The sequence below is a fragment of the Chroicocephalus ridibundus genome, chromosome 2, assembly GCF_963924245.1.
Source record: "Chroicocephalus ridibundus chromosome 2, bChrRid1.1, whole genome shotgun sequence".
Lineage (NCBI taxonomy): Eukaryota > Metazoa > Chordata > Aves > Charadriiformes > Laridae > Chroicocephalus > Chroicocephalus ridibundus.
In genome coordinates, this window is record NC_086285.1 from 128,049,092 (window position 1) to 128,076,944 (window position 27,853).

The following is a 27,853-nucleotide window of genomic DNA, read 5'->3' on the forward strand; positions in this document are numbered from 1 at the left end:
ACATATATGTTATTAATCCCTAGCATCACCTCTTATTGTGTAAAGATAATAGTAACTTCCTTATCAAAAGAGCTGGTAACAATGCTTGGAACCTGAAAACAAAGATGCAGTGGCAGGAGCCGTATACATTTATTCTTTTGTAGGAAATATGAGGGTGGAAATGTTTTACTTTTAATATGTACTCCTTTTCAGTGGGTTCCTGGTATACTGTTCTAATAATCATATTGCATAGCATAGACAACATGATGAGAAAATAAAGTGAAGAAGAGATTGCTGACAGTACAGGGACACTGGTTGGAAACCTCACCAACCGTAAATCACATTTGTAGTACCATGGCTTACATGCAGTGTGGACATCATCTGCAGCATAAAGCCATTTGGAGGTTCATCGATGAGCATATTGATATTACCCTTGCAAAGTTTGCTTCATATGGATTAGTAACTAGCAGATAAGATAGCTGTGAATCCAGACCCTGAGATCTTGCACGGAACATCTCTAAGATGCTCAGCCACCGAGCAGGACTTGCTTCTCTAATGACTCCCTTCTCCCAGCAGTTTTTCCCAGGAGCTATGTGACAAAAGTACCAGAGGGTTGCGCTTTGATTTCAGTAGCTTCATGATGGAGTTGTGCCCATCTCTTAAGATGGATGTTTTTAAAATGTAGTTTGTGTTTGATTGGGATACTGAAGAAAAAAGAGCTGATTTAAGGAAAATGAAATGGGGGAAGAGAGTCGCGTGTTTTACAGTCTTGAGATTCCAGGCATCCTTGCTGTGAAAAATGGGAGTTTATTTAATTAGCCAGTTTCTGTGGGGGTTTGCTGAGTTGCTTTAGTTGTTTGTTCTCTGTCAGTTTCTAATAATGCTGTTATTTATTTCCACTAAGCAAAAAAAATTAGTTTGGTGATCTCTGTTGCTTAATGTCTGCTAGGAATACTGCTTCTGAGTTGTATCACTACAAATATTTGTATATTCTTACCTGTACTGTTGGCGGAAACATTGCGGAGAGTCAAACAGTTAGCCTAACTCAAGATCTTCTATTTTCTTTTGATAAAATCATTGCATGGTTCTGCCTAAACGTGATCTTCCATGAGCTGCAAGGAGCAGATCACATCACTATTATCAAACTGGCTAGTTCAGTCAATGTGATATGTACGACAGAACTTTATGTGGGACCCTTGGTGATTTTTCTGCCTGGTACATGCTTTGTGGCGTCAGAAAATCTCCTTTGATTAGAGTTTCTAAGTAGCAGTGTTTGTTATACCCGCCGCTTAGTTCTGTCCCAGCATATCGTGTGTGTCACTGCATGTGCCTGCGTATCTGTATCACCAGAACTGTGTATTTGGGGCGTCTGTAGCATATTCAATGCTACAGGCTTGCACAGAATGGCACAGCCCATCAGCCCCGTTCAGCCTCTGCTGACAGTTATACACTGGCATCAGCAGCTTCTTGTCCTTCTCAGCCCTTCGCTGAACTGATTCCTAAATGCTGTACACAAAGAACTCCTGCACAGCCCTGCCTGTTAACTAACTGCCTTGCTGAATATGTTACAGGTGCCCGCTGCTAAAAAAGGAGAGATCATACCTGTTTTTTCCCTCAGTAGTCCTTGTTCTGCATCCTCAGGTTTTCTTGATTTCCTCAAGTCATCCTGTTTTATGTGCTGTTGACAGCTAAATCACTGAGAGGTGCAAAAAGCAGAAGAGCAGAGGAAATGCCCAGCGCATACTGAGCAGCAAATACCTTAGTCTTTCAAGAATGGAAAAAAAAGGAGTGATAGGATGAAATGGATATCTATGGTGATGGATTTTAACGTGGGAATTGCAATATTTATTACTGTCTCGCCCGTGTTTGGGTCACTTGCTGCTGAGGACAGGGTGAGGCAAAGAGACACCAATTTTTGGTACCACTGAAACAGAGGTAACAAGATGAGATCAGAGAATCGTGTAGGTTGGAGGGGGCCTCCGAAGGTCACCTGGTCCATCCTGCTGCCCAAATCAGGTCCCATTGGATCAGGTTCCTCAGAGCCTAGGCACAGGACAGTTTTGAGTATCTCCAAGGACGCAGGTCCGTCAGATCTTCTGGGCTCCATGGTGACAAAAATAATTTTCTCCCTGCACACAGCCAGAATTTCCCATGTGGCAGCTCTGTCTGATGCCTCCCCTCCCTGTGCACCTTTGAGGACAGTCTGTGTCCCCTCTCATCATGCAGGTGCAGACAGTGGGTAGATCCCCTGCAGCCCTCTCTTTTCAGGGCTGAGCAAACACAGTGCTCTCCCCCTCTCCTCCTGTGGTCCAGCCCCACAGCTCACTCTGGTGGGTCAACATGGGTCTGGCACCGGGCAGGCAGCATGTCTACAGGACGAGCTCTCTTTTTTCCTGTGCTGCATCCCAGATATATTCCAGAGCCTGGTTCCCATTTTCATATCAACTGGTCTTAAACTGTCCCTTTTTTCTACCTTTCTGTGCAACATCTCCAACAAAGTAACATTTTCAGATGGCTGCATATACTGTGATGTCACACCAAATTCTATGGCATGGTAACAGAAAAGAAAAAAACAATGGATATTTCTTAGCTCAGTTATTTTTATCTCTCGATGTGTTCATTCTTACAACTGTTCCCATCCAGCAAGTATTGATCCTGACTTTTTTTCTTTAAGAACTTAAAACATGTTGGCTAGCATAAAACTAAATATTCCACAGTCAGATGCAAACATCCAATCCAAAAAGGTGGATGCTACTCCAGATCCAGGATCCAGGTGTAAATCATATTCTCTCAGTGACTGAAGTGGAAAAATGGTACTTAAAAATGTTTTCTGCTGCTTCCGTATTTATTTATTTTTTTTAGATTAGGTTGCCTCTGGTATTTCAAGAGCCTTTTTACAGATACTGTATACTATCGTGGCAAATCCACACACAGTTTAGCATGGCAAAGCACAGTTGGAGGCTGGCTCAGTGCCCAGAGTCTGCTTTTAACCTCTGCAAAGGCCCTTCTTTTTCTCAGCAGTGCTGAGCGTGGTATAGATAACCAACATTTTCTAGCTGGGGAGGAAAAAAAAAGAAAGAAAATTTCAAGATAGAATTTCTAAATCTCAGTGAATCATGTGTTATGAGTACTGGCCTGAAAAGAGGTATCAGTTTGTAAAGATCCTAAGAAACAGGATCAGGCATATTGTGCACCTCCAGGTTAATGAGCTGAGAGCTACGGCACCTGATGAATTCTCATTTAATTTTTTAAGATACCCGTTATCTCCTAGCTGAAAATTCACACACGGTTATTCTGCATGTACATTCTAAAAGCATTATGGTTTTCCAAGGATGTACTATGAAGTGGTAGGTTTCGACTTTTTTTGATGTGCAGACCGTTAAATGTTGTCTGACGTATGTATGAATTCTATATGGCAATTTTAGACTTCGGACAATACATTTTCTTATAGATATTTTTGAGAATTCTTCTGGAATAATCCACAGACTCATCAAGGAACTATTGACTATAGGTTAAAACAAATAACATGTCAAGAGATTGACAACTTGATTCTATGTTGTTATTCCTCACCGACTGAAGAAATTGGAACTGTCTCTCCCTCCCTAAAATAGAGTAATACCAATACAATATTGATCCATTCCAGAAGAGCTGTTGCTCATAGCATGATGCTCCTTTTGGAACTTGACATAATGTGCATCCTTTTACAAGGTACATGAATAAAACATTAGAAAGGTAGAGTTTGTGACCTAGTTAGGAGTTAAGTGCATGATGTCTTCTCCTTGGTTGAACTGAGGAAACAACTAAAATAGAGTGGGGGATATCTTTACATGTGACAAACCTTGTCTTAATTTTTGGTTTGGCTTCTTTTAATGAAAGGGGCGTTTATGAGTGTGTGCTCTTTTGATTTTGGACTGAACATAAAACAGCTAGACATCAGAAAACTTAATATGCATAGTGAAATTTAATTAGATAACTGCATAAAAATCAGAGGTGTTTTTTTTTTTGTAGAGAGGGAGCAAGAATCCCCTTTTGGTACTAGAGCACATATGTAGCTGAGTCCTATTTTCATCTCCTCCTTTTCACCAAGAGGTGTTAGTAACAGAAGTGTGTGATCTGCTGCCAAGGGTGATGGACCAGGGATATTGAGAGGAATGGGCTGTATTCCTTACATCTTGCATGGTGCCTTCGTCATCTAGCAAAGGTGTGTGAAGTCTAATTTTTCAAAAGGTAGCCTTTGACTCTGTGCGCTCCAGTTTAAATTGCTGCACTCGGTTTTCAGAGACACCAAACACCTACTTCTTCATGATCACAGTTTGGCTTGCGAATGCCAAGTACCTCTTGAAAGTATGCACAAAGCCTCTGAATTTAGGTTTAATTAACCATTTCCATGAAAAATACGGGCCTAACATTTTTCGTACCTCAATTCACCTTTTGGTAAAAGTTATGAAAAATGTATCTGTCTATAAAAATGTTTTGATATCTATATCACGCACGATAACTGTTGGGAAAAGTAATATGCTTCAGATGTGCTCCAATTATATTGCTCCAACTATAGTCACTCATTTCAAAAATTGGTTTTCTTTTGTGGTAGATTAGGCAAAACTAAGTACAATTAGATGTGCTGAAACATCTGTTCAACATTAACTCTCAGAATGAGAGATTACCTGCAGTTTTTTGTTAATCATAATTATTACAAGACTTTTTTTTTAAATAAATAAACAAAAAACTCAAACCAAACAAAACCAACACAGCTATGCAAGTGGGGAAATGGAGGATTCCATTGTGGAAAACACCAGGTATGCTTTTTCAGTGAGGTAAGAAAGTAGCACATCCACATGTGAGTATTTCACATAAACCATTCAACCTTTTAAGTCACCATTTGCCGATACTACCAAAGCCAGCAAAGTTTCCCCGTGATTCATGCAGGAAAAGGTCGTTGATGACTTGAATTTCATTCTCTTAAAGATTTCCGTTTAGCTTTTGTGTTTCTGGAACTGTCTCGTGGGGTGGTGTGGGTTGGTTTTTTTTGTTTTCCCCTATTATGATAACTTTTTCAAAAAAAGCAGTGAGATGAATATTTTTACAAAGAAAGACTGTGTGCTCCTCAGCCAAGCTCGGGCTGCGGCTTTGAGCTCCCTTTCCATTCATTTACAGCTTGGCCAGGTTGGGCACACAACGTTCTTCTCTGTGTGTCTGCATGTCTTACTGTGTGGTCTCCTGATTAAGATTTGTTGTCATCCAGGTAGTTCAAATGAGGTTGTGTGTGTGGTTTTCACTTTTCCTGTTGTGGTATTTCTATGGTTTTAATGTTCAGGGTCAAGACTTCACTAAACCTGTATGAAGGCAAAAAACAGAACAGCTATGGAAAGTATATTTAGGTATAAATATTTTAGCTTATTGTAACAAGACAGACTGCAAACCGTAAGATGCTTTTAGTGGGCATGATGTTGCCTAAGAAAACACCTGGAAGTTCCTTTATAATAATTTTATTCCATTTTTCTTTTCCTTCATTTTTCATCAGCAAGGGGAAACAGTCCTTTTATTTGTTTTGATTATTATTCTTTAAGATTCCGATCTCTGCGTCTAAACCGAGATAAATTTTGGCAATTCTCAAGTTGTGGTTATCTAAGGAAAAGCCAAGTTCTGGCTCAGGAAAAAATCTCCATGGTTTTTAGCAAGTAAAAATGGGAAGAATCGGGTACACTCCCTAAATCTTCACTGTGGTGCCTTGTTTGCTTATCCCAGGTGTGGGGCTCACCATCCTCTTCAGTTAAGAGCTGCTGAAGAAAATCTGTCCTTGGCATTGCCTTGGAGAATTGTTTATGAGCCATGTCCCTCTGCTGATAGTATCCACGGCCAGATGTCTCTTTCATTCTTCAGATGTGTCTCAAATAAGTAATCCAGATGTTAAGCTGGCCTCTTTCTCCCTTTTAAAACCCTCACCGGGATCCTGCTTGCGTGGCAGACATAGCATAGTGCTTTCTTTTTATTGTAAGGACGCTGAACTGACAAGCAGCCAACTAAAGGGACCATTGGTGAGACTAAGTGGAATTTTATGGCCCTGCTGATTGGAAGTGTATGTGAACTCAGAAGGATCAGGTACCTTTAGAGATAAGGCTAACCCACAGAAAAAGTAGGTATGCTAGCCAGAAAGAGAAGAAAATCTTTATTTTCCTATGTTGCTTTTACATTTCAATGACTCTGAGTCCTAAAAGTCTCAACCCCATTGCAAAGATACATGTTATTTAATGAGTCTTCTAAACATGGCGTGTTACTAGAATGTCCTAGCACTACTGGTGGAGGGAAAGCTTCGGTCCTGCCAGCATCCAGCCTGGGTGTGGATGTCTTCAAGTCAGTCAGTCTTGGAAAGGAGCATCACTCCTTCCTTTTGCTTGCCAAATGCTCAAAATAATACATATCTGCAAATGGTAGAATTGTTTAGAATTTATCTAGCTACAAATTTAATTTTAAGATTCCCAGATCTCCTTATAGTAATTGTTAATGCTTTTCCTTGACCTTGATTTCACCAGCAGATGATAAATTAGATGTTGAAATTAGGGTAACGAGCAATTGTGGTATGCCAGCTGCCTGGCCATTGTGGAGTGGTTTTTTCCTAGGCATTCCGAAAGCATTTTTTTGGAGATAAATTTGAATGAGGCTGTAGGATTTTGTAGACAACAAAGCTATAGACAATCATCCGTTCAGAGGAGAATGTGGTAGTTCACACTCCTATAATTGGTTGATTTGAAAATTATTGAAGAAATTAATATTTTTTTACAGTCCAACTCTAGTCCACAGTTTCTTACCTTGATTTCTGTGCTTCCTGTCTAGGAGTCATGCATTTTCTGCCCTTGCAAAGGAGGCTAAATCCTCCAGCTGAAGCTCAGGAGTTAAACTAGCTGGCGTACGTGGCTCAGTTTCCTGGATTTTTGTGATTTTGAGAAGTTTGACATCAGCTTTCTGTGTGCTGTTTAAGATCTGAAATGTTTGATTTTTAGTTTTTTATATATTTTTATTTCTTTGTTTTTTCACCCTCTATTTATTTAAAGAGAATTGGAAAGATAAGGACAGTTGCTTTAATGATTCATGTTGAGGCCAGAGTTCAACTACATCCCATGCACCTGTTCAGTAAGAGCCAGTGACCGATCAGTTCTTTGCGTAGATCTCAGCTACCGTGCCTTTAGCACTATATCAGCATATCTGTTACTGATTTTTAAGAGAAGTACTGTGGGACCACTTACTGTTCCTAAATCAAAGTATTGTGGAGACCAGTCTTCTGTGTGGTGGTGATACAGATCTGCTATCCCTGCCTTGTTAGGTTACTTAAAGGGGAAAAAAAATCTAAGAAAGAGTGGCAATGAGAAATAAATGGAGTGGTAACTGTGTACAGCTGTCAGTGCAGCCGTGCCAATGAGGGTACCTCGCTGTACCCTGCCTGCACTATGTTGGGCTGATAAAATGCTAGCAGAGATCTGTTATCACAACAGTTCATCCACGTATAACAGTGGATTAATGTATGGTTCCGCCTTGGGCTGTTCATCAGGCACCTACAAAATCCAGTGCCTGAGGATTTGCTCTCCTTCTAGCGGAGGCACACAGGTGGTTGTCTCTGGTGGTTCTTCATGGTTGGTCCTGTCTATGTGTGAGATGTGTAGACTGGAGAACGTTGTGCTGTTGTGTTGAAGAGCTTACATAGTACTTGGTCTGACTCCATATTACTCTATCAGCCTTATCCATTAACAGTTTTGTCACTGCACGCACCTTTTGTGGATGCTAAATGGAGTTGTTGGTGTTTTGTTTCACGGCATGAGCATTGAAACCAGTCATGTGCTTAAAAGCTCCGCAGAACATTAATCTGCTTGGGTTTTGTTTGTCAATCTTCCTTGATCATTGCTGTCCTGGGTCCAGATCCAAGTTCAGTGAAGCTTATGTGATGTGTCCCTTCCTACTAATTTCATGTTTTAATGCATACCTTTTCAAGAAACCCTTGAGGCACCTGGAGCAGTATGTTTATTGTGGAACCAGAAGATTATGGCAACCCACTGTACGAGAGCTACTCCAGTACTAATACTTGCACTTTTTATTACCACAACCTCTTTCTAACACTTAGAAGATGCAGTAGGCTACACATTTTTTAAATAGTATACACTGCTGTTCACTAAACAAGAACATATTCTACAATATAGTTAACGCTGACGGTCACATCATAAATGTGTTGATCCCTGTTGCTGTTTGAATAACGATCTAAAATAAACATTACGTATGTTGAGGAAATGATAGAAACTTTTCTAGTCTTGCCAAAATTTTGAAGGTATTTTTGTGTATAGCTACTACCTCACAAATAGTTTTCAGGTCTGTTTGAATTACTAGTATCCGTGTAAATGATGTATATGTGAGGTTTTATGTCTATGTACTTGTATCAATAAAAAAATACAAGTGTATACATGTTGATATGGCAAGAAGGAAACTTTTTGGTGTGTGCCCTTACATGGCGTTTGTGTTTTGGAGTTCTCTTAAAGAACTGTTGTGCTGGAGGATCTTCCTCAGCTTGACGTTTCCGCCCGTCAGCTGGGTGTCACCAGCCTCATCAAAGGTTTAGGAAAAACTGCTGCTTCTCTTACTGCATCAGTGCCCTCCTGCACGTAAAAATGTGCCGAGGCAGGCTGCGTCCTGCAGCAGAGCCATTTTCCTCCCAAATGAGTACACTGATTTATTTTCCCTTAACTATTGCGTATATGAATACTTAATTACAGGAATATAATCTCAAATTTTTAAAATTATGCGATTTTCTGTCAGGTTATTGTATTGTGAAGTCATTTACAAATATTTTTAGCAGGTGACACAAAATACAAAGGTTTGGATTTCTTTCTGCATGGATTTTAGTAGCTGATTTAAAACCCAGAAAAGTACCTAATTATTTTGGAGAGAAAAAGGAGAAGGTATTGCATATGAAATGAAACGTGTATCAATCGGATAGACAGGAGTGGTGTTTTGTAACGCTACTGCCATAGTTTAAAAAAGCATAATATAATAAGTGCTTTAGACAATGGGAAGAGCCTAATTTAAAAAAAAAAAAAAGCAAAATTCACCATTTTTTTAGTAATTTTGTCCTACCATTTTAATGTTATAGTTCTTCCATGAATAATCACTTCAAATGGGTGTTGAATAGTAAATAACTAATTCCTAATCAATGTATTAAAGTTTAGTAGTAGATTTTTGTCGCAGCGGTTGTGAGTTTGGAAAATATGCTGTCATCTCTAGTTCGCAGTGGGTTGGGGGGGGTTAAGCACACAAACCTTTTGCTCTTTGACCTTAACTCTGAATATGGGAGGTCACTTAAAAACAGGTCATCACTGTAAATTCTGTATTTTCATGTCAAAATCAACTAGCAGCTGCCCTGAAGTAACACTAACGTTTACGTGTTGATCCTCAGTTACTGACAAAGTAGCTGACCCTGGTGCCGTGCCCTGCGAAAGCTCTGTCGTGGAAACAGAGTGGGGGGATTTTTACAGTATTTTCTGTCTTCTTCGTCTGGTAATGGCCAAGACCAAAACAACAGGGATTGTTTATCTATAGCAAGAACTTAAAATGCAGAATTTTGTGTTGTTACAAATTTCATTTTGAAATTTGGCCCTGTTTGTGTTACTCGTTGGTCCACACAGCCTGGCTGCATCTCGTCTCGCACCCCGGATACTGCAGCATATGCGAGCTTGTGTTCTGAGGCTTCCCAAATGACTTTTTAATTAGTTGTTATTATTACACAGCTCGTAGCTTTTCCAGTGCACAGCCATGTTGATTTCATCACTTATCTCATCTTTCACGTGAAATAGTCCTGGTTGCTCTTGTGGCTGCCTTGCATTTCTTTCCCTCCCTCCTCATGGCATGGACCAGCCTTGGCACCCCGTTTCCGCGACCTCCAACATGACAGCAGCACTAACGCGTACACGTCTGCTATATTACTGCTCTCTTGTTTGGTTTTTTTTTTTAATGTTTTTTTTCATATTTTGTTTTCTTTTTTTTTTTTTCAGAATCCCCTGGAGCATTACATTCCCCCATTCAGAGTGTGGACAACAGTTTGGCATTGCGCTTTTACAGGTACCTTTTAGAATTAAAATGTACATTTTTTCTTGGGGTTTGATAAAAGGAAAGCAATTCCAGAAGGACTTTACCATGTCCTCTTCTGCTGTCCTGTGAGGTATGTTCTGGTAATGAATTTCTCTTCCTTGACCTTTACTAATCGATTGGGTTGGCAGATTCATTAGTTGCAAAGATATACTTCAGTACTGTTTAAGAAAGATTAAGGCTCGCTTTTGCTGGCCCCAGTCACACAATGATGTAGGTGTCAACATGGCAGAATCCTTTTTGGAAACAGTTCAGTAGTTCCAGGGGTTTTCCCATTCTTTATTCCCAACCTGTACTGTGGTACAGTCTTTCCATTCAGTAGATTGCGTTAACTTCTTATAACAGAGACTTTCAGTGCAGGCAAGCGCTTCTAGCTTTCGTCCTCCAGAGCTTTCTGTTATTTATCTGGTTATTACTAATGCACTCAAAACCAGAAGAAAGCTTAAACATCTCTGAGTCAACTCTGTGCCTGATTTCAAGGTCTGAGCAAATGAGCATTAAAGTTTAAAATCTTCTCTTCATCATTAAAGTTCCTGAACAAAAGGGGGAAATTCAGCGTCAGGAATAATGGAAAGAATGTCATATATCCAGTAGCTTCATCCTTGGTGAGTACAAGGAAACCAGCTGAAACCAAGGAGGGCAGGAGAGGACAAGAGCCATACATGTGGCACTTTGTGCCAATGGTTGTACAATTCTTGAAATACTAGTAGGGCACTTCTAGTATTTCACTGTAACAAAGAAAAATGTAATCAATGTAATCAATGTCTGATGCATCATGTATCAAATCAGCAACACGCTTCACTAATATTTAGTTTTAATTCCACTCAGTAGAAGGCGTTTCATGTTCATCTGTTTCCAATCACGGTATTTGGCTCCAGACTGCAAATTTGCATCATGTGGGGTCTTAAATTAACAATTATCGCTGCTATTTTATTTCCAGACAAAAAATGTTAAGTCTGAGAGTACGTGTGGCTAATTTAAGGGTAAAAATCTGTTCCCAGAATGCAGAAACCATCTCAGAAACCGTTTCTGTCAGCTGAGGAAATTGGGAGCTTGAAATTCCAGATACGTTGCGATATGAAATTAAAGGCAGCAAAACTGTCTTAGCTGTGCCAAGGGCTGACACCAGGAACATTCAAAGCCTTGTAAGTGATCTGTGTTAGTTGTTGTGGTCACAAGTTAACCTATACTAGTTTCACAGTCACATTACATATTTTTGCCTTCCTGATGTCATGCCAGATGGGTTTTATTTCTGCATTCTTAAAAAGGGAATTCAGTGTTTGGTGTTTGTACAGATGCTTCAGGGAGTCTGTAGTTTTGCTGGAGATATATCGCTCATTTTACAAACTGAAAAGATTGGATCCGTGATTTATGACGAAAGCAGCATTTCGTCCTGGCCGCAGTGACACAGTCAGCCCTCCCTCGTTATTAGCTTTTAGGGAATGTCTTGAAACCAGTCCAGACCAGCGATGAGCTGGTGCTAGTGAGTGAGGGACATCTCCTCTGATGGAGGGACTCGGCTCCCCAGCGGTGATGGGGACGGTGTGCTGGCCGGGTGGCTGGCCAGGAGAGGTTACCTTTAGGCAGCAGGCATGGGTGGATGAAAAAAAGGACACCACATGTCCTCACTTGAGGCGCAGCACCTTTGTTGCTGTGTCCTGGTATTTGTCTGGCTCAGGCGGCTTGGCCCTCTGATGTTCAAGTTCAGTTTCTCTAGATCCACCTGCTTAAAAAGTTTGCTGATGCTCATCTCTAAAGAAGTAACAATTCATTGGCATAAAGCAGTAGCTACAAGCTTGGGATATTTGTATCCAGCTTCTGAGTTTGGAAGAAATTTCCTTTGTTACTTTGGGCAATCATACTCAATCCTGGATATAATTCCCTAATTGGAGATTTTGCTTTGTTTACAGGAGTGGGAGGACCTATTAATGTGGCTGTGTATCACAGGTCTGAGAGGAGAACAGATACGTAGCAATGGTGAAGTAGTCTGATACTATAAAGGGGGATAGGAATAAAGAAATAATTTAAGCAATCTTTCTAAGCAGTAGACAAAGGCACTTGTGAGGACAGGGTCGAGAGCATCCCTAGCTCAGGACTCCCCGGGGCCAAGCGTATTGTGTGTCTCAGCACATAAACAGCACATGAAAGGGAGCTGAAGCGATGCCGAAAGGAAGAACTGGATTTACTTAGGAGTCTACAGCAAACCTTATTCGATTGACTGTCCAGTTGACTGGACTTTCTCCGCTGTTCGTTTTCCTCTTGAAAATGTGCAGGGCTCTAAGCCTGGTTTCCTTCTGTGATCTCCTCCTGGTAACCCCACCGGCACCAGTTCCTCACGGCCTTCACCACCAGCCCACCAGGCTCAGTGGACAGCCTGACCCAGGCACAGAGGCTGCAAGAGAGGATGTATCTCTTGGCTGCAACCCAGAAGTGGCCTGGGTTAGAGGCAGCTTTGCTTTGTGAGGAGCTTTGCTGGGCAATATCCCGTTCCACTGTACCCTTAACACTGCCTCTGTTCCCATTGCGGGACATAGGAGTTGTGAGAGAGGTGATGAGGAAGAACACTTGAAGTGTCTCTTCCTTTTTCCTCTAATCCCGCTCTGCTCTTGTAATCTTTTTCTGCTTCCCAGCCTGCTGTTTGGTGCTCCCTCCTGTATTCCCAACACCTTTTCCTCTCTGTCTTTTTCCTAGGAATTGCACTTCTCCTCTACCTCTCTGTGTCTTGCCATTTCTCGCTCTTCTTGTGTCTGTCTCCACACTCACAATTCCCGATTTTGTTGTTTGGTTTGATTTTTTTCTTGGAGCTGGGATGCCTCAACCCTCCCTGCACTGCCCTCCTCTCCACTTGATTAAATGCACTGGTCGTGACTCGATACAGCTTTTGTCTTCTTTAAGATGGTGAGGTTTTTATGGTTTCTTAAACGTTGTGGCCAGGAAGAATTTCCATCATCATCAGAGCTTCATCAGGGCCCTCGGATATGCAAAAACCATTCAGTGCGCGGAATCTGGACAGTCTGACTTCTTAAAAGTGGCTTTCTAAGAACCTTGTTTTAGTGAAGAGTCAGTACATTAAATATCAGTAATACAAAACCACACTGTGAGCATCAAACTTGGATATTAAACAGAAGTTTGGATGCACAAGTAGCTAACTGGATATTCATCTTCAGTTAAATAGGGTGTGAACAGCTTGTGAAGATCTGTAGTTTTAACATCTGGACTCTGTGGGCATATATTTCCAATACAGCAATTAAGAAGAAAATATACTTGGTGTATTCTAACACCTCAACAACTCCAGTAAATGCATCTGGTATAGTCTAAGGGGTTACACACGCAAACGTGTAATCATGCCATGCATATACAGCTTAGCACTTGTCTTGGGTTATACAGCTATATCATTGATTGCAACATCATAACACTGAAAACCTAAATTGAATTGAGTTCCAGTGCCAAAATTGGTATTTTTAACCATCTGCTTGAAGAAGTCTTAAACATACAGACATGTCTTCAAGATATAGTATTATGCACTCCTTTCATTTTCTTCCTTGAGTTCTAACACCATGTATCGTTAGACTTAAAGCTCCAGAAAAGGGGAATGAACTATCCTGTGGTACGGGAAAATGTCCTCTTATCTAGAGAAAAACATAGCTGTACCAGTCAAAAATAAAAGATATCATTCATGGAGTTGCTCTGAAGGTTGCAGTGCCCTGTAACACTGCTGTAAATCATGTCTGGTTTGGTTTTGTTGGGTTTTTTAATTATTATTTTTAAAAGACCTGATTTGTTTTTACGTGGTCAAAACTTATAGTCCATTTATTTAAGGCAGTATTTCATGTTACGTAAAGCTTCAATGCTTAGAAATGGTTAACTCAGGGCAGTTATGGTGTAGAAATTATTTCTAAATAGCCATGCTGACCTTACTGCACTAATATCTCATGTTACAGAAAAGGCTGTTTAATACAAAGAGTTTTGACAAACAAGACCCCACAGCTAATCAGAAGAATAGCTCAAAAGTCCTCAGTTGTCAGAATTAGGCCACGGTATTGTATTCCACTGGCTGAACATTATCATTTTTCTAATGGTACTGGGTTTAGCATACCCGGTTTTTATTTGTACCTACTGTACTGCCTATTAAAGGTGGTCTTGTACATTCTTAATATCAGCAAAAGACATTCATTGGCTGTATTTTAATATTTATTTCTAAAGATGAAAGGGTTGTGTTCGTGTATAGAGTTTATTAAAAAGAATTTTCCATATAACAAGATGAGTAATCTGTTGAATTAAGAGAGAAAAGAGTTAAATATACATAAGCTATGTGACTTTCTGGTTTCTTGCTTGTAAAAATTTGGTAAGTATTATAAGAAATATTCCATATACTTGTGCACTATTTCTTTCAAATACATTTTCACAACAGGTAAGAAACTTCAGAAAGATGTTATTGAGCTTTGTTTTGAAAATAAGTATTTTAAAAAGTTTCTCTTGCTAATTAAATCTCTGACTAAAGGAAGGGAAATTTTAAGTGTGATTTTTTTTTTCCATTTATAATAGCTCTTTATGGCTTCTATTTTCTCACAGCGTAAATTGTTGGGTTTGTTTCTCTTTTCTGGGCTATATATGTTTATTTTGGGTCTTCGTGTATTTGAACATTTCTGGAGTTTTGCAGGGTTAGTAACTGCAAGGGAATGTCTAACAGTAGCTCTTTTCATTGGGGGTTTATTGTTATTTCTCAAATAAAATCCGTTTATAGCTATGATACTATGTTCCTTTAATGTATTTCTCATTGTAAACAGTTTTAGAAAAAAAGAGTGTGAACATGGCGACTTGAGATTCCAGGGCTTTTGGCCTCTTATGACAGAGCCTGGTAAATTTTTTCCTTTCCCACAAAATCGAGTTGGCAGCGGCAGCAGGTATCCATTTATGTCCATGAGCTCAGAGATTGCCGCACTCTTCTGAGAAATGGGACGGTATCAAATCCCCAGTCCCCAAACTGGGCAAGTTTCCCACCTCCTGAGGAAGAACCCAATTGGCAGAATATTGAGCGGGTCTTCCTATTTCAGCTGAAATGTCCTACATCCTAGAAATTACTTAATTGCACTGGAGCAGGGTTAGTAACCCAATTTCTTGGCAAAGTACCTTATGTGGGCTTTTTTTTACCCTTTCCTTAATTTAAAGAAAGCTTGCAAATATTTATTTTTTTTAAAAGTGGGAACCTTTGAAAATAAGTGCTGCTGAAATTAAGAAGGATCTGTCTGTACATATGGTATAGCCCAGTACTTTGAGCATCTGCCCTGGAGGGCTGCTCCCAGTCAGCATTCCAAGTCAAGTGGAGGAAAAGGTATTTTCTTTGTCATCCTCCTTATCCTTGTTATCCCTGACTGCATTTTAGGGCCGGCAGGTACCTGCTAGATAAGGTGGTGTGAATGAGCAAGGTGGGCAAGGAAATCCCTGGTTCCTCGACAGTTTGGGAATTAGTCATCAGGCTTAGCTGTGTGCATGCCTGTTAGTAGAAACAACAGGGCTGCACCTGTGCTGGGTGGCATGGCTGTGCAGGGCCTGTTGCCCTGAACACCCCGCCTGTCCTACGTGCTCGTGTTACTTCCAGGTTTCTCACAGTTCCTTTCCATGGAAGTTAAATACAGGAGACGGGGAACCATGTAAGTCAAATACGGGAGATGGGGAAGGTGTCCACATTTTGACCTGGTTTGGTGTTAAAGACGTAGCTGGGGTGTTGTACCCAGGCAGAAGAGCTCGAGAGTGATTCTCAATTTATTAGTTCAAGCAGAAGAACACGTGCTTCAACACGAGATGTAAGCCTAAATGTCAGCTACTCAAGATTTTATTAACACTGCTATCACAAATAGTGGACATAGAGACTCTGTTTCCCTGCAGAATCCGCCATTTTAGCTGTGTGTGTTTCAGTGTTCATTAGTTTTGAGTGCTCAGCTTGAGGTTGCTTTCACAGGTTTGCATGAAGCGAGATGCTGTATCTCAAAGGAAAGCCATGTTGCCTTCCTGCAGTACCTATGAAGGAGGGGAACCTACTGAAGTCACCTGGTCGTGGGTCCTAAAATCTTTGACTACGAGGGCCGTGTTGGTAGACACACTGTGCGTTTAATGTAAAATTATACTTTGAAAATCTGCACTTTTCACTTTATCAATTTAAACCTGGCTTGATTTCGTAGTATTTCCAGATTTACATGCAGAAGTTCTTCTAAGCCAAGGTGATTTATGTTTTAGGTCTCAGTCCGCAGTGTAAGTTAAGACCAAGGCTGATTCCATAGCTGCATTGATCATGACAAGTATGCTGCAGTAAAACGCTTTAACTTTCGTACAAGTCTTCAAACATTTAAAGGATTCAGGGCTATGTTTAATTTATCTCAGTGTGTCAAGTGGCCCAGAATTGAAAATACTGTATTAATGATATATTAATGATATACTGAGTTAATGATAATCAGGTTTTTGGTGAGGGATGCTGCAGAAGTTACAGAGCTGTTTCCCAGCCGCCTAATTTACTGATTAGGCTTGTCCTTCTGTTGCTCCCTGCAGGGCAGAGGATCAGGCTCTGCTGCATGGTCAGGGGCCACATGGGCGACTGGTGGATGGAGCCTGCAAATCCTGGTAGTGAGGCGGTGTATCTGTGTGGGAATGCTAGAAGGAGGGTGCTTTGCAGATGTATCTCCGCGTTTTTGCAGATAGATTTCCATTTGCTTCTTCACTAGTGCATATGAGTTCTACTGAACCTAGTACCACAAAGATTTGGGTAGCTTGAAATACATCTCGCTCTTAAAATGGACTTGTTAAGAATTACTGCTGATTTGACATGTGAGCTAAAATGAATTGTGTTCCATTTAAAACATTTTTGCCGAGCTTCATAGTTAAACCCGTTTTGTTGTTCTGCCTCCCTCTGTTTTTTCCCAGTGTGCAGCGATGACCCCCCCGATTAATTATTTTTTTTTACACATTGAAATGTTACTATTAGGGAAAAAAGTGGTTTTCCAGGATGCTGAATCCGAGCATGGCTGTGAAGCACAGCTATCAGGAGCGAGGAGATGAGATGCTAGCTTTTCCTATCTGTAGAAGAGAAGAAAGGAAAAGCATAGTCCAGATTAGCACTGCTTCTTCAACTAGAGGAAAAAAGCCTTCAACCTGGGGAAGAGGTTTGAAGAGGAGGTGATGAAGGAGCAGAGAAATAAGAATCCCCCTTCTTCCCAGAGAAGAGGGACCAAGCAGCTGGGACCCAGAGCAGCAGCGACCTGTCTCAGGGTCTGGATGAACCTCTGAAATGTGATGGAACATCAGGACCAAGTACCCTGTATTGAAGAAGAGGGCTGTGGTGATTTCTAAATGTACGGAAAGGATCCTGGGGAAATCGTGTAGGCCCACGAGACCACAAGACATATTGGGAATTGTGATCTTTTTGTAGGGAGGAGGCTATAAATTTAAAAGTAATGGTTATGGAAAAATTCAGAATTAAAAGCATGAAAGTGGTTTGGACTTGGGACCATTGACACTGGCTGATGAACAAGCAGTAAAGGTGTTTCCTAAAGCTTTGCAAAGTGTTAAGAGAATCATTCTCATAAAATGCACACTGAAATAGAAGTATTCATGTAAAGCTAGAGCTACAAATGTAATAAAAAGTTACATTCCTTATTATACTTTCTAGACCTTTTCCTGATATTTTTTTTCTTAAATGAGAGGCTGAAATTATTCCGGAGAGAGCAGTATGGTGGAAGCAACACAGGGGCCCAAAGAAAACAGAATTGATTTCCATTACAGCTTTTACAAACACAGCCTATGTTATCGCTCCAAATAATAAGATGGCTTAAAAATTTTTCATACTACCTAGTTGGAAGAAAGGGAAGTTTCATGTCTGAGCTTTCTTGTATATTTGTGCAGCTGTCTGCGCCTTTTGAAAGAAGTCAGAGTTTTCATGTTTGGGAGCCGTCTATAGGGCAGTATTTACCCAGAAGCAAGTGGCTCTGAGAGTGGATTATTGCTACTGGGTAGGAAATGTAACAGTGCCAGATTTCAGAACTAAAAAGAAGCAAAATACTTTCTGAAGATTTCAAAGAGGCATCTCATCCAGCTCCCAGTGAGCTCTAAGCATACATTATAGGGGCAGTCTGTAAGTATAGCTGATAAGTAGCTTTCCTGTTTTCCGGGCATTTGTACCTCTGTGGATTTTCCAGAAGCTATTTCCCCATAAGAGTGTTAGCATTTCTGGTTATGGCAGCATCCTGCTTTAAACCTCATCATTTCAACTGCACAGTGAAATAGAGTGTGCGCTACGTGGTGGCGGTGTTTTTTTAAGGAGAGTTTTAGCTTAAAAGTCTTGGAGTGTGATGTCAGAGCAAAGCAGAAGTAGCGTAACTCTATCAGCCCATTGTATGTTCATCTATGCAAGTTATTACAAAGTTAATGCTAGTTGTATTTTGGATTTTTTGGTTGGAAGTAGTACATCAGCAGTGCAAAGTGACCGCCTTTGCCACTTGGTGGAAATTTCCCACATGTACATAATTCTGACACTCTTTTAGGTCACTGCGGTTCACACTTTTTATGACCTTTTGAAGGCTTAAATGTCTTCTTGAAGAGATACTGCTCTTCACTTACTGTTCACTGTCCCATGCTTTAGCAGGGAGCAGAGTTGAAAATCAGCACTTTTATTAGCGTTTTGAGTCGTAGTAGATCTGAAAGATTATTCCATCTCCTCTTGCTTTATCTTGACGGTTAATATTTTGTGAGACCAAGGCCACACCCATACACATGTTTATCTAAAATTGGTTTCAAAAATAAAATGCTGCTGCCATTCTGGATGTGGATTATGTTATGTCAATTCAAGACCGGTTTCTTTAGGCTTAGGCTGTATCTGTAAACTTTGTAACCTAAATATGTGAGATTTACAATGACAGTTATCCACAGAAGAACTTATATCGGTTTTAGACGTATACATCAGTATATCTTAGTGCATAGACCTCTAGCAACTCATTCCCGGTGTAGCCCTCATTTATATATAGACTTTATAGGGACTATTAACAAAGCAGCATCTTCATAATGGCCCTTCAGCCCTAACGTGCACCTAGTCATTAGCAGAGCCTGACATTTTCCGTCTGTGTCCTGTGTTCCTGTGCAGATTTTGTTTCGTGATTTCTTTGAGTCCTGTTGAGATCACTTGTTGATTACTTCTGCTTGAATTTATGTGATGTTTATGGCGCATCTTGATATGGTTGTGGTAGTTATATTTTATCATCTGGAAAATAAAATTGACACGGGCCTTTAAATATCAAGGAAAGCAGAGTAAAGGCTGTCAGCCTTTGTTATATTTATCCACTGTGCTCTATCCTACCTCCTGTACAATCCCTTCATCCGCTGTCCCAGAGGGATGAATTAAGAGCATCAGCTTCAGCGTAGCTTTGTCGGGTGAAGCTGTGTCCTTGCCGAAGTCAAGAGCAGAAATTCCACTAATTTCATTTGGGCCACATTTTCACTGTTGGTTTTTTTGCTGCTGTGTTGCAACTTGAACACTGTTAAAATATGTAGTGCCCTTCTGATATACTTTTAGGCAAAGACTGGCTGAAACTTGGCCAAGGTGCAGGAGCTACAGGGCAACACAGAACCGGGGAGGGAGGCGCGTTGTTTGCTGTCGGTTGGCATCATTCGGTCTGTGTTTAGAATGCAGCTTTAGGTGTGAGAGAAAAAATAAACTTGAGCAATGTACAATAACATTGTATTAATAGTAGTGCTAGAAAGAAATGTGGGGCCAGTTCATAAATTTCTTTGAAATTTAAAAAAACTGCATATTTAGAATATATGGAACTGTAATTCCAAAGTTTCTCCATAGTTTATCTCCTCCTACTGTCTTGGCTTTAAATCGAGGGAATAATATTTTATAGCGGATTTATTTGTAGTTAATGCTAGTTGTATAGCTATTGCTGCCCTAGGCTGTATTGTGTTCTCCTAAATCATGCAGATAGTGCGTCTGTTATTTAAATGTGACTATCTGACAAACGTATTACAGACCTAAAAGTGATTAGACTACGCTGCCCAGAATGAATAGGTGCTTTGGATCTCTGCCTCTGTTGCAACGGAATCCTGAATCGAAGTGTCTGGCTGAAAATATAACTTTAAAAAACTGAAACCTTTGTACCCCTTTGTACATTTTGTATTCCACTCTGCAGGTCGGCAACAGTCGCTGGGTGTTAGAAAAGCTTAATGAGAACTTTAATAAAGGTTTTATTAACGTATGCATAGTATTAAAAAGAACTATCTTTGAATGTGTGCATAAGTTTTTAACTTTGTATTTCTTTAACTAATTTCTTAAGTCTAGCAGTTGTTGTAAGGAAGAGCAATGACAGAAATCCAGATTGAATCCTGAAAAACACAATTCAGTCCATGGAAGAATTACACCTACAGAGTAGATATTTGATGTAAACAGAGTAAAAGAACCGTTTCTTAGGTCCCTAAGTGTATGTCACACATTTCCTGGGAGCTGGGCGAAGAAAACCTATTTGCCTTTGAATTTCTGCAGTGCAAAATTGGTACTAGGACTGTCTACAGCAGGAAATGGAGATGCCTGGGCAGTGAGTTCCTTTGGAATTTAAGCCTGAAGAAAGCCATTTCTATACCCCTGTTGCTACAACGATGATTTTCACAACTGGAAACTAAGTGGCACAATTTTGTCTTCCTGAGACTACACCGCAACTGCTGCTGCTCAGCCTTTTTTCATTACCGATGAAATTAATAAGTAGCAAGGCTCTCTGGTGTTGCTGCTGAGTTTCAGGTGCCCGTGGGCCGCAGAGGGGCTGGTAGGAGTTGCTCTCGCTTTCTCAGCTAGCAGCAGAATTCGGCCGCAGCCATCACCAGCACAGGCAGGAGAAGTTGTTTCATTAGCACTTCACATTCATCCAGCTCTCTTTCATCCCACTTTCTTTCCTAACAGTATCTGGTTAATAATTTTTAGCTCTCTGAGGTGAGAGCACTGAATAAACTTCCCTGTGATATTTAAATGCGGCACCCCAGTGGAATGGAACAATTTAAACAACACACACACAAATATAGTTGATCCTTTTTTGTGGCTGCATGTACCTTAATGCAGCAGCCTCACAGGTACAAAGCCTCCATGCCTGGCCGGGTAACCTCCTGGCCCTCACTCCCCCAGCTCCCTGTGCTGGCTCAGGTGGCCATTTCTGCCCTGGCTCCTCACCAGGTCTTTGCTTTTCTTTCTAGGCATCCCTGAAGCTCTTTGCCAGACACAGCATATTTCCATTGACTTCAGGGCACTTGGCCCCATAGGCTCTTGCAAACAAGCGCTCTTGTTCTCTTGGATGAACATGCGTGCACAGTGGGATTTTTTTTCTTCTTCTTCTTTTTTTTCCTTTGAAGTGTGATGTAGAAGCCAACATGGATGCTTAGCCTCCTAAGCAATGCTTGCTGGCATTGACCAGGGTTGTCCCGAGTGAGGAAGTTGTTAAGTGCTGGGGACAGAGTTCCAAAAGCAGCCTTGAGTCCGATGCCTGAGTTCCCACAGCTCCGATCCATAGTGGTGTGTGGAGCTGCTCACGGGGAAGAGAATGGAGTTGGCAGCTGTCCTCTGGGGCAGGACCATGGTGGCCTTTAATGACAGTGGCCAAGGAGGAAATGAAGGGTTGTGATCTCGCTTATTCAAGTGGTATTAACTCAGTTGGGTTGACAGTGTTCAGTACAGAGAACTGGGGTTTTGGTTGTTTGGGGCTTTTTCCTCCTCCTGACAAGACCCCTGCTCTTGCATAGAATTGATTTATGCACACAAGTATCAAACACAGACACCAATGGGGTTATTTTTACAAGCACTTATCCATCAAGCTCTGAGCTGGCAACATGGAAAGATTTGATTTGTGTGTACGGAAGAGAAATACGTGCATGCAGATGCACGTTGGAATTGCCTTCAGCGCATTTGGAAATTTGATACTTAATTTCAAAATAGCACCAATAAATATGTTGATTCAAATGAGGAAAGCGAGCTTTTTCTCTTTCAGAAAGACTTAGTTAAAATTCAGGAAGTCAAACTGCTGAGGAGTTAGCACTAGGATTTATAAAACAACATTGAAAGGGAAGCTTAATTAACATTTCACTACCCTTTCAATTGCACTGAATGCGTGTCTGGTTTATCACCCACCTAAATATGTTAGTTAGTATTTGAAGAATGCTTGTGACAGCGAGCCTTCAGGAGAAAGCTCAGCTTTTTCCTATAATCTCATTATAGCATTTATATATTTTATTTGCTTGCTTTGACCTTGGATGATTTAGAGAGAATGTTCAATGCATAGATCATGTATTTCTGGGAATCAGTACTTGAGGTTGTTTTCTTTTTACTGTTAATGTATCTTTAGCTGGAATTTAATTTTTTTGGTGGGGTTTTTTTGGTCCAAACAATATACTGATGGCACGCCCTGTATTAGTAAGTTGGGTATTGATGGATGAGCAGGCACAGCACGGCACTGCACACGAAAGCGTGTTGTCCCTGGGAAGGATGCTGCTCTGCATTCCTTTGGCTGAACGAAGAAGTAGCAGCTGCTTTTCTTTCTCTCCCTGAAGAACACAGCGATAACAGAAATGGGATATTTAAAAGGGCAGCATAGATTAATGGGGCAGTAATAAAACAAATGAGACCCATTAGCTAAATCACTGGTTGAAAAGTAGATTCTGTGATAAGTGTCCTTCAGTGCCTCATGTGGGAAAAATTGTTACAGCACTTGTAACGTCATCCATGGTGTTGGATTTTAGACTGTTGTGACAATCCTAAATGATAGGATCTTAAAATAATTGAGGTGAAGGTAAACTTTATACGCACTTACTGCTTGGTAGAAAACTTGACTGATTGTATCCAAGTGTGAAGACAAGTTCTTTTCTGTCAAACCCAGTCAGAATGTTTTTGTGTGCTCACAAGATTTTTCATCAAAAAACAAAGCCTTTTTTTATTTTTCTGTTAAGCCTGTAAGGTGATCACGAGAATCTGGAAATCCTCATTTTACTGCTGGAGCTTCGGGGACTAATGTTCAAACAGACTTTGAACTGGAATCGGTGGCTTTAGCAAGATCTGCTACTTCTTAATTGTTGATTTTATATTAGATTAACGATGAAACGTGCGCATTGCACTTAAAACGCTACGTGTCTCTGCTGTCTGCTTTTTAGGACAGATAGTTTTCTGAAGCATTTAATAAAAAAGGAAAATACACTTAATTTCTTAGATTTACAGAGTGCGTTGTGTATAAGGAGAAAAATGTTTGGGGTTTAGAGATAAAATAACAAATGAACCACAAATGAACTAATCAAAGCCAAAGATATTAGTCTGAAAGTGCTCTTTCATCCATCTTCAGGAGATAGATAGATCTAATCCTGTGAATCAACACATTTTGCTTCCCTTTCTCCCTCCAGAAATGCATGGCTGTATCATGGTGGGGTTTTAATTTTTTTAATTTTTTTTTTCTTTTACAGTGCAATGTAGTTAAATCCAAGCTCAGACTGTAAGCAAGGAGCAACACGTTTCTCGTGAGAGTCGCAGGGGTGCAGGGCGAGAGGGGGACACGGGTGCCCTGAGCACCGCCTCCCCAGTGCCGGCGGCTGCATCCCGTCCGGCAGTGGGAGAGGAGCGGAGAGAAGAGGAGAGGAGCAGAGAGGAGAGGAGAGGAGGGCTGGGAGGTGGCTGTTGCTATCGCTCTGATGTCAGGCGCTCTCGCTAACGTGTGGTTGGTTATTCTGCATTTCAGATCGCTGCCGGTAGCAGAGCACAAAGGGAACGGCGAGACTCCCGCATCCCTCAGCGAGAAGAAAGGAGTCGGCGGAGCAGACTAATACGGACTTGTGTCGGGTGGCCTTGCCCTACAAAGGCTGCCTTTAAAAGAGAAACACAGTGTTATTTAATGAGCTGTGAGATGAGGCGCTGCTGCTAACGCTCAGATCCCAGGATTCATCGGCTATTCATTGTGCTTAATGTACATGTTTCTGCACCGTGCATTTAGGAGATCCCAGAGAAGAATCCAAAACGGCTGCGGGGGAAAGACCACCAAACATGCCTACAGAAACACTACCGACAGGTAGCATGGTGAAGCCGGTCAGCCCTGCCGTCACTTTCACGTCCGCCGTTCCTCTCCGCATCCTGAACAAAGGACCCGACTATTTTCGCAGGCAGGCGGAGCCTAATCCAAAAAGACTGAGTGCGGTGGAGAGGCTAGAAGCCGACAAGGCGAAATATGTCAAGAGCCAGGAGGTCATCAATGCCAAACAGGAGCCTGTGAAGCCGGCGGTGCTGGCAAAGCCACCGGTCTGTCCAGCGGCTAAGCGAGCGCTGGGGAGCCCCACCTTGAAAGTCTTCAGCAACAACGCAAAGACCGAGAGTGGCGTCCAGAGAGAAAATCTGAAACTCGAAATCTTGAAGAACATCATCAACAGCTCCGAAGGCTCCAGCTCGGGTTCAGGGCATAAGCACGGTCCCCGAAACTGGCCGCCCCACAGAGCCGATTCAACGGAGCTGAACCGACACTCGTTTGCCGAGTCTTTGAAGGTTTACCCCATGCAGGGCCGTAGCAGCCCGCAGGAGAGCAGCTCCAACGTCAGCAGAAGACTCCTAGATCAGTCGGCAGAGACTTTCTTGCATGTCTCTCACAGCTCCTCAGACATTAGGAAAGTAACTAGCGCGAAGCCCTTAAAAGCAATACCTTGCAGTAGTTCAGCCCCACCTCTGCCTCCAAAGCCCAAAATTGCTGCCATCTCCACCCTGAAATCCCCAGAGATTGAGGCAGTCGAGTCTGGATGCGGAGTTAGTAGAAGACCCTCCCTACAGCGATCAAAATCAGACTTAAGCGACAGATACTTTCGTGTCGACGCAGACGTTGAACGGTTCTTTAACTACTGCGGACTGGATCCTGAAGAGCTTGAAAACCTCGGGATGGAAAACTTTGCAAGGGCTAACTCTGATATTATATCCCTCAACTTTCGCAGTGCAAGCATGATTAGCTCAGACTGTGAACAGTCTCAGGACAGCAACAGCGACCTTAGAAACGATGACAGTGCCAATGACCGTGTGCCATACGGCATTTCTGCCATTGAAAGGAATGCCAGAATCATCAAGTGGTTATATAGCATCAAGCAAGCTAGAGAGTCACAGAAAGTGTCCCATGTGTGAGAGAAAATCCACCGTAGAAAAAGCAAGGACTGTAGCTTTGTCTGTGAATATTCAGTTGTGAAGGGTTGTGAAGTCTACTTGAAGTCTTGTACACTTCTCAAATCTCTTTGTGTTGCTTGTTGTGCAATGTTTCCAAGTTGCATGCCTGTCAACATGTGAGCTGACCTGGCTTCCACTTGAACAATAACTAACTACAAAGCCTGGCTGAGCATACACATTATCTGCCAAAAGTTTAAGACGAGAATCTAATTAGGGCTTCAGTATAATCAAAGTGTTTACATGGAAAGGTTATATGACTTCTTTGGTATTTATGTGGTTCCGTGTGGATTTTATATATGTCACTTTTTGTCTTAATACAGATGTTGTCAACTGACATTACTACCTTCTAAGTTGAAACAGAATCCCTTTGGGGGGAAGAAAAGCAAAATTGGCCAAAATAAGGGTTTGGGCATACGACGACAGGCAAACAGCCTTATCTCTTGTAGAAAGTGCGTTATTGGCACATGTAAAACTTTCTAAAAGGCAAAGAATGCTCGTTCTTAAATTATGTATCGTTGTTAAACTATATATCCCTACTTGTAAGGGACTGTTCAGTAAAGGTTTCTTTTTTTCTAGGTAAGGTCCCTCAGTTTTACAGCAGAAGTAGTCTAGTGAATCTGCTTGACCTCTCATAACCTAAATGAGTCTCGCATTTGGGTTGGTGTAAGCATTTTAGTGATTTTGTATTATTCCTGTTGGAAAAGCCTAAAGAAGGTTGGAGTCAACAGATGGAAAGGTTGTAGGTGCGGGATGTTGTGGGTTTGTTTTTTACGCAAAGATTCCTGGTCTTAAACTTTTGACAGGAATGATTAGATCCTATAGCTGATATTGAATGCCTTTATTAGTCAAACACATCATGACTACAAACTCCATGCTGTCTTTTAAATTTTTTTTGTAGACCTATTTGAACAGTTAAGGAACAAAAATGGAAACACACAGCCATATCAATATAACGCCTCCTATTCAGAAGTAAATACACTCAGTAGCTGAACTATATCTGAAAAATTGTGATTATGTTGTCTTGCATATGTTATATCTAAGGCTGTGAAAGTTTGTTACAGCTCTAGGAAAGTGTAGAAACACGACAGTATGTAGCTTTTCCTTTTTTTGTTTTTTTTTTCTTTTGTTTTGTTTTTTCCTCCTTACGATGGTTAGTGCTGCGGGTCAACCTGTTACAAATCTTTTGACAATCTGTGTCTTCCCAGTGGTTTAATTAACTGTCATTTCAACTGACAGTGGTGGTGTGGTAGCGGAGAAGTTGAAAGTACAGTGGTCTGCTTCATTATTACTGTGTACATGCTTTGAAGTAAATTGCAGCACTACCTTATACTTCATCGGCTAATAGGAAACTTTTTTATTGTGTAAATGCTGTAAGACTTTGTATATACTTCAGTTGTTACGAAATCTTTAAAAGGAAGAGTGTTATGCTAATAAATAGCTCCTGGTGCAGGTATGGTAGGTTTTTTTGTTCTTTTTCTTACCCCTCCGATTCTTAAAACTATATCGGGAACTCAATTGCAGTGTGTTTTAGTGCTGTAGAAGGTCTTGGTTAAATAATAGTTCCAGTAAAAGGTTTCTTTTACTAAAGTGCTTCTCAGAATATAATTTTTTTATAAAGTAACTATAGCAGCATGATCTGTCTGAAGAACTAGAAGAGATTTTCAAGACTCCTAAAATAGCTTGCTTCTTCCTTACCTAGCAATGTTACTGTTCCCGTTTATAGCATCTGTTCATAATGAATCACTGCAGTCTTCTGAATTATTCTTCAGTAGTGCTTATTTATATATTTGAATATTAAAGATGTTTTACAAAGTCGGGTTCTATCTTTTCTCTAAGAAGCCTGTAGCCCAACTTCTTACTAATAGCCACAGCTAATGCAGGCGAGCCTAGAAGCGGAGCCACGCAGTCGTTTGTTGCCTATGGAATTATCCTACATCAGGTTTTATGTAATTGTTTTCCAAATGATTGTTCATGGGGAGCAAAAAAAAAAAAAAAAAAGCACACATTCAGTTTTTTAGGAGGCTACTCTATCGTTTTTACACTCGGATTCACAACCTAAGACTACAACATTCCTAGTTCAGTCAAAAAAATGAGGAGCTATGTGTTTCAGCTACGGGCACATTTGTGACATTTTAAGCTCCGTGGGTTTCAGTTGGCATTGACATCACACTGGTTTTTCAAGCATATTTTTCCAATAGTAAGTTCTACTCAGTTCAGTGACTGTTTTGCCAAGGAAAATAATGCTTAAGGGATTAAAGCCAAGTGTAATGCAGCTGTACAGCAATGAAATAAAGAAGTTAAAACTGAAATAAAAAATGCACTCACATTGTTCTCTCTCGAGTGTTTTAAGAATGATGATAAACACGCTATCTCAACTGTTGTCAGCCAAAACCGGCAATAAAGAAGCCTTTATAACTAGAAAATGGATTAGAGCAGATGCTAGTATTCAGAACTTGTTTCCCAAGGTTTGTTCCGAAGCTGTAGGCTTTTGAGGAATCAAACTCATTTCCTTTTAATGCCATGAGGGGGTTAGGCCTGCGGACTCTCCGCAAAGATCTC

At 40.9% G+C, this 27,853-nt stretch overlaps 1 protein-coding gene across 8 annotated transcripts in view; it reads left to right on the forward strand.

The window, feature by feature from the left end:
• The window catches only part of FAM110B (family with sequence similarity 110 member B), a 115,598-nt gene extending 87,971 nt beyond the window's left edge, over positions 1–27,627 (forward strand). For 7 of the 8 annotated variants that reach the window (XM_063326903.1, XM_063326901.1, XM_063326904.1 and 4 more), the window contains 2 exons: positions 10,008–10,074; positions 23,841–27,627. In XM_063326903.1, the coding sequence (XP_063182973.1) occupies positions 24,143–25,255 (1,113 nt within the window). In that variant the 5' untranslated portion in view covers positions 10,008–10,074; positions 23,841–24,142 and the 3' untranslated portion in view covers positions 25,256–27,627. The remainder of the gene's footprint in view (positions 1–10,007; positions 10,075–23,840) is intronic. The other variant, XM_063326908.1, reaches the window with a different exon arrangement.
• Positions 27,628–27,853: the final 226 nt, after the last annotated feature.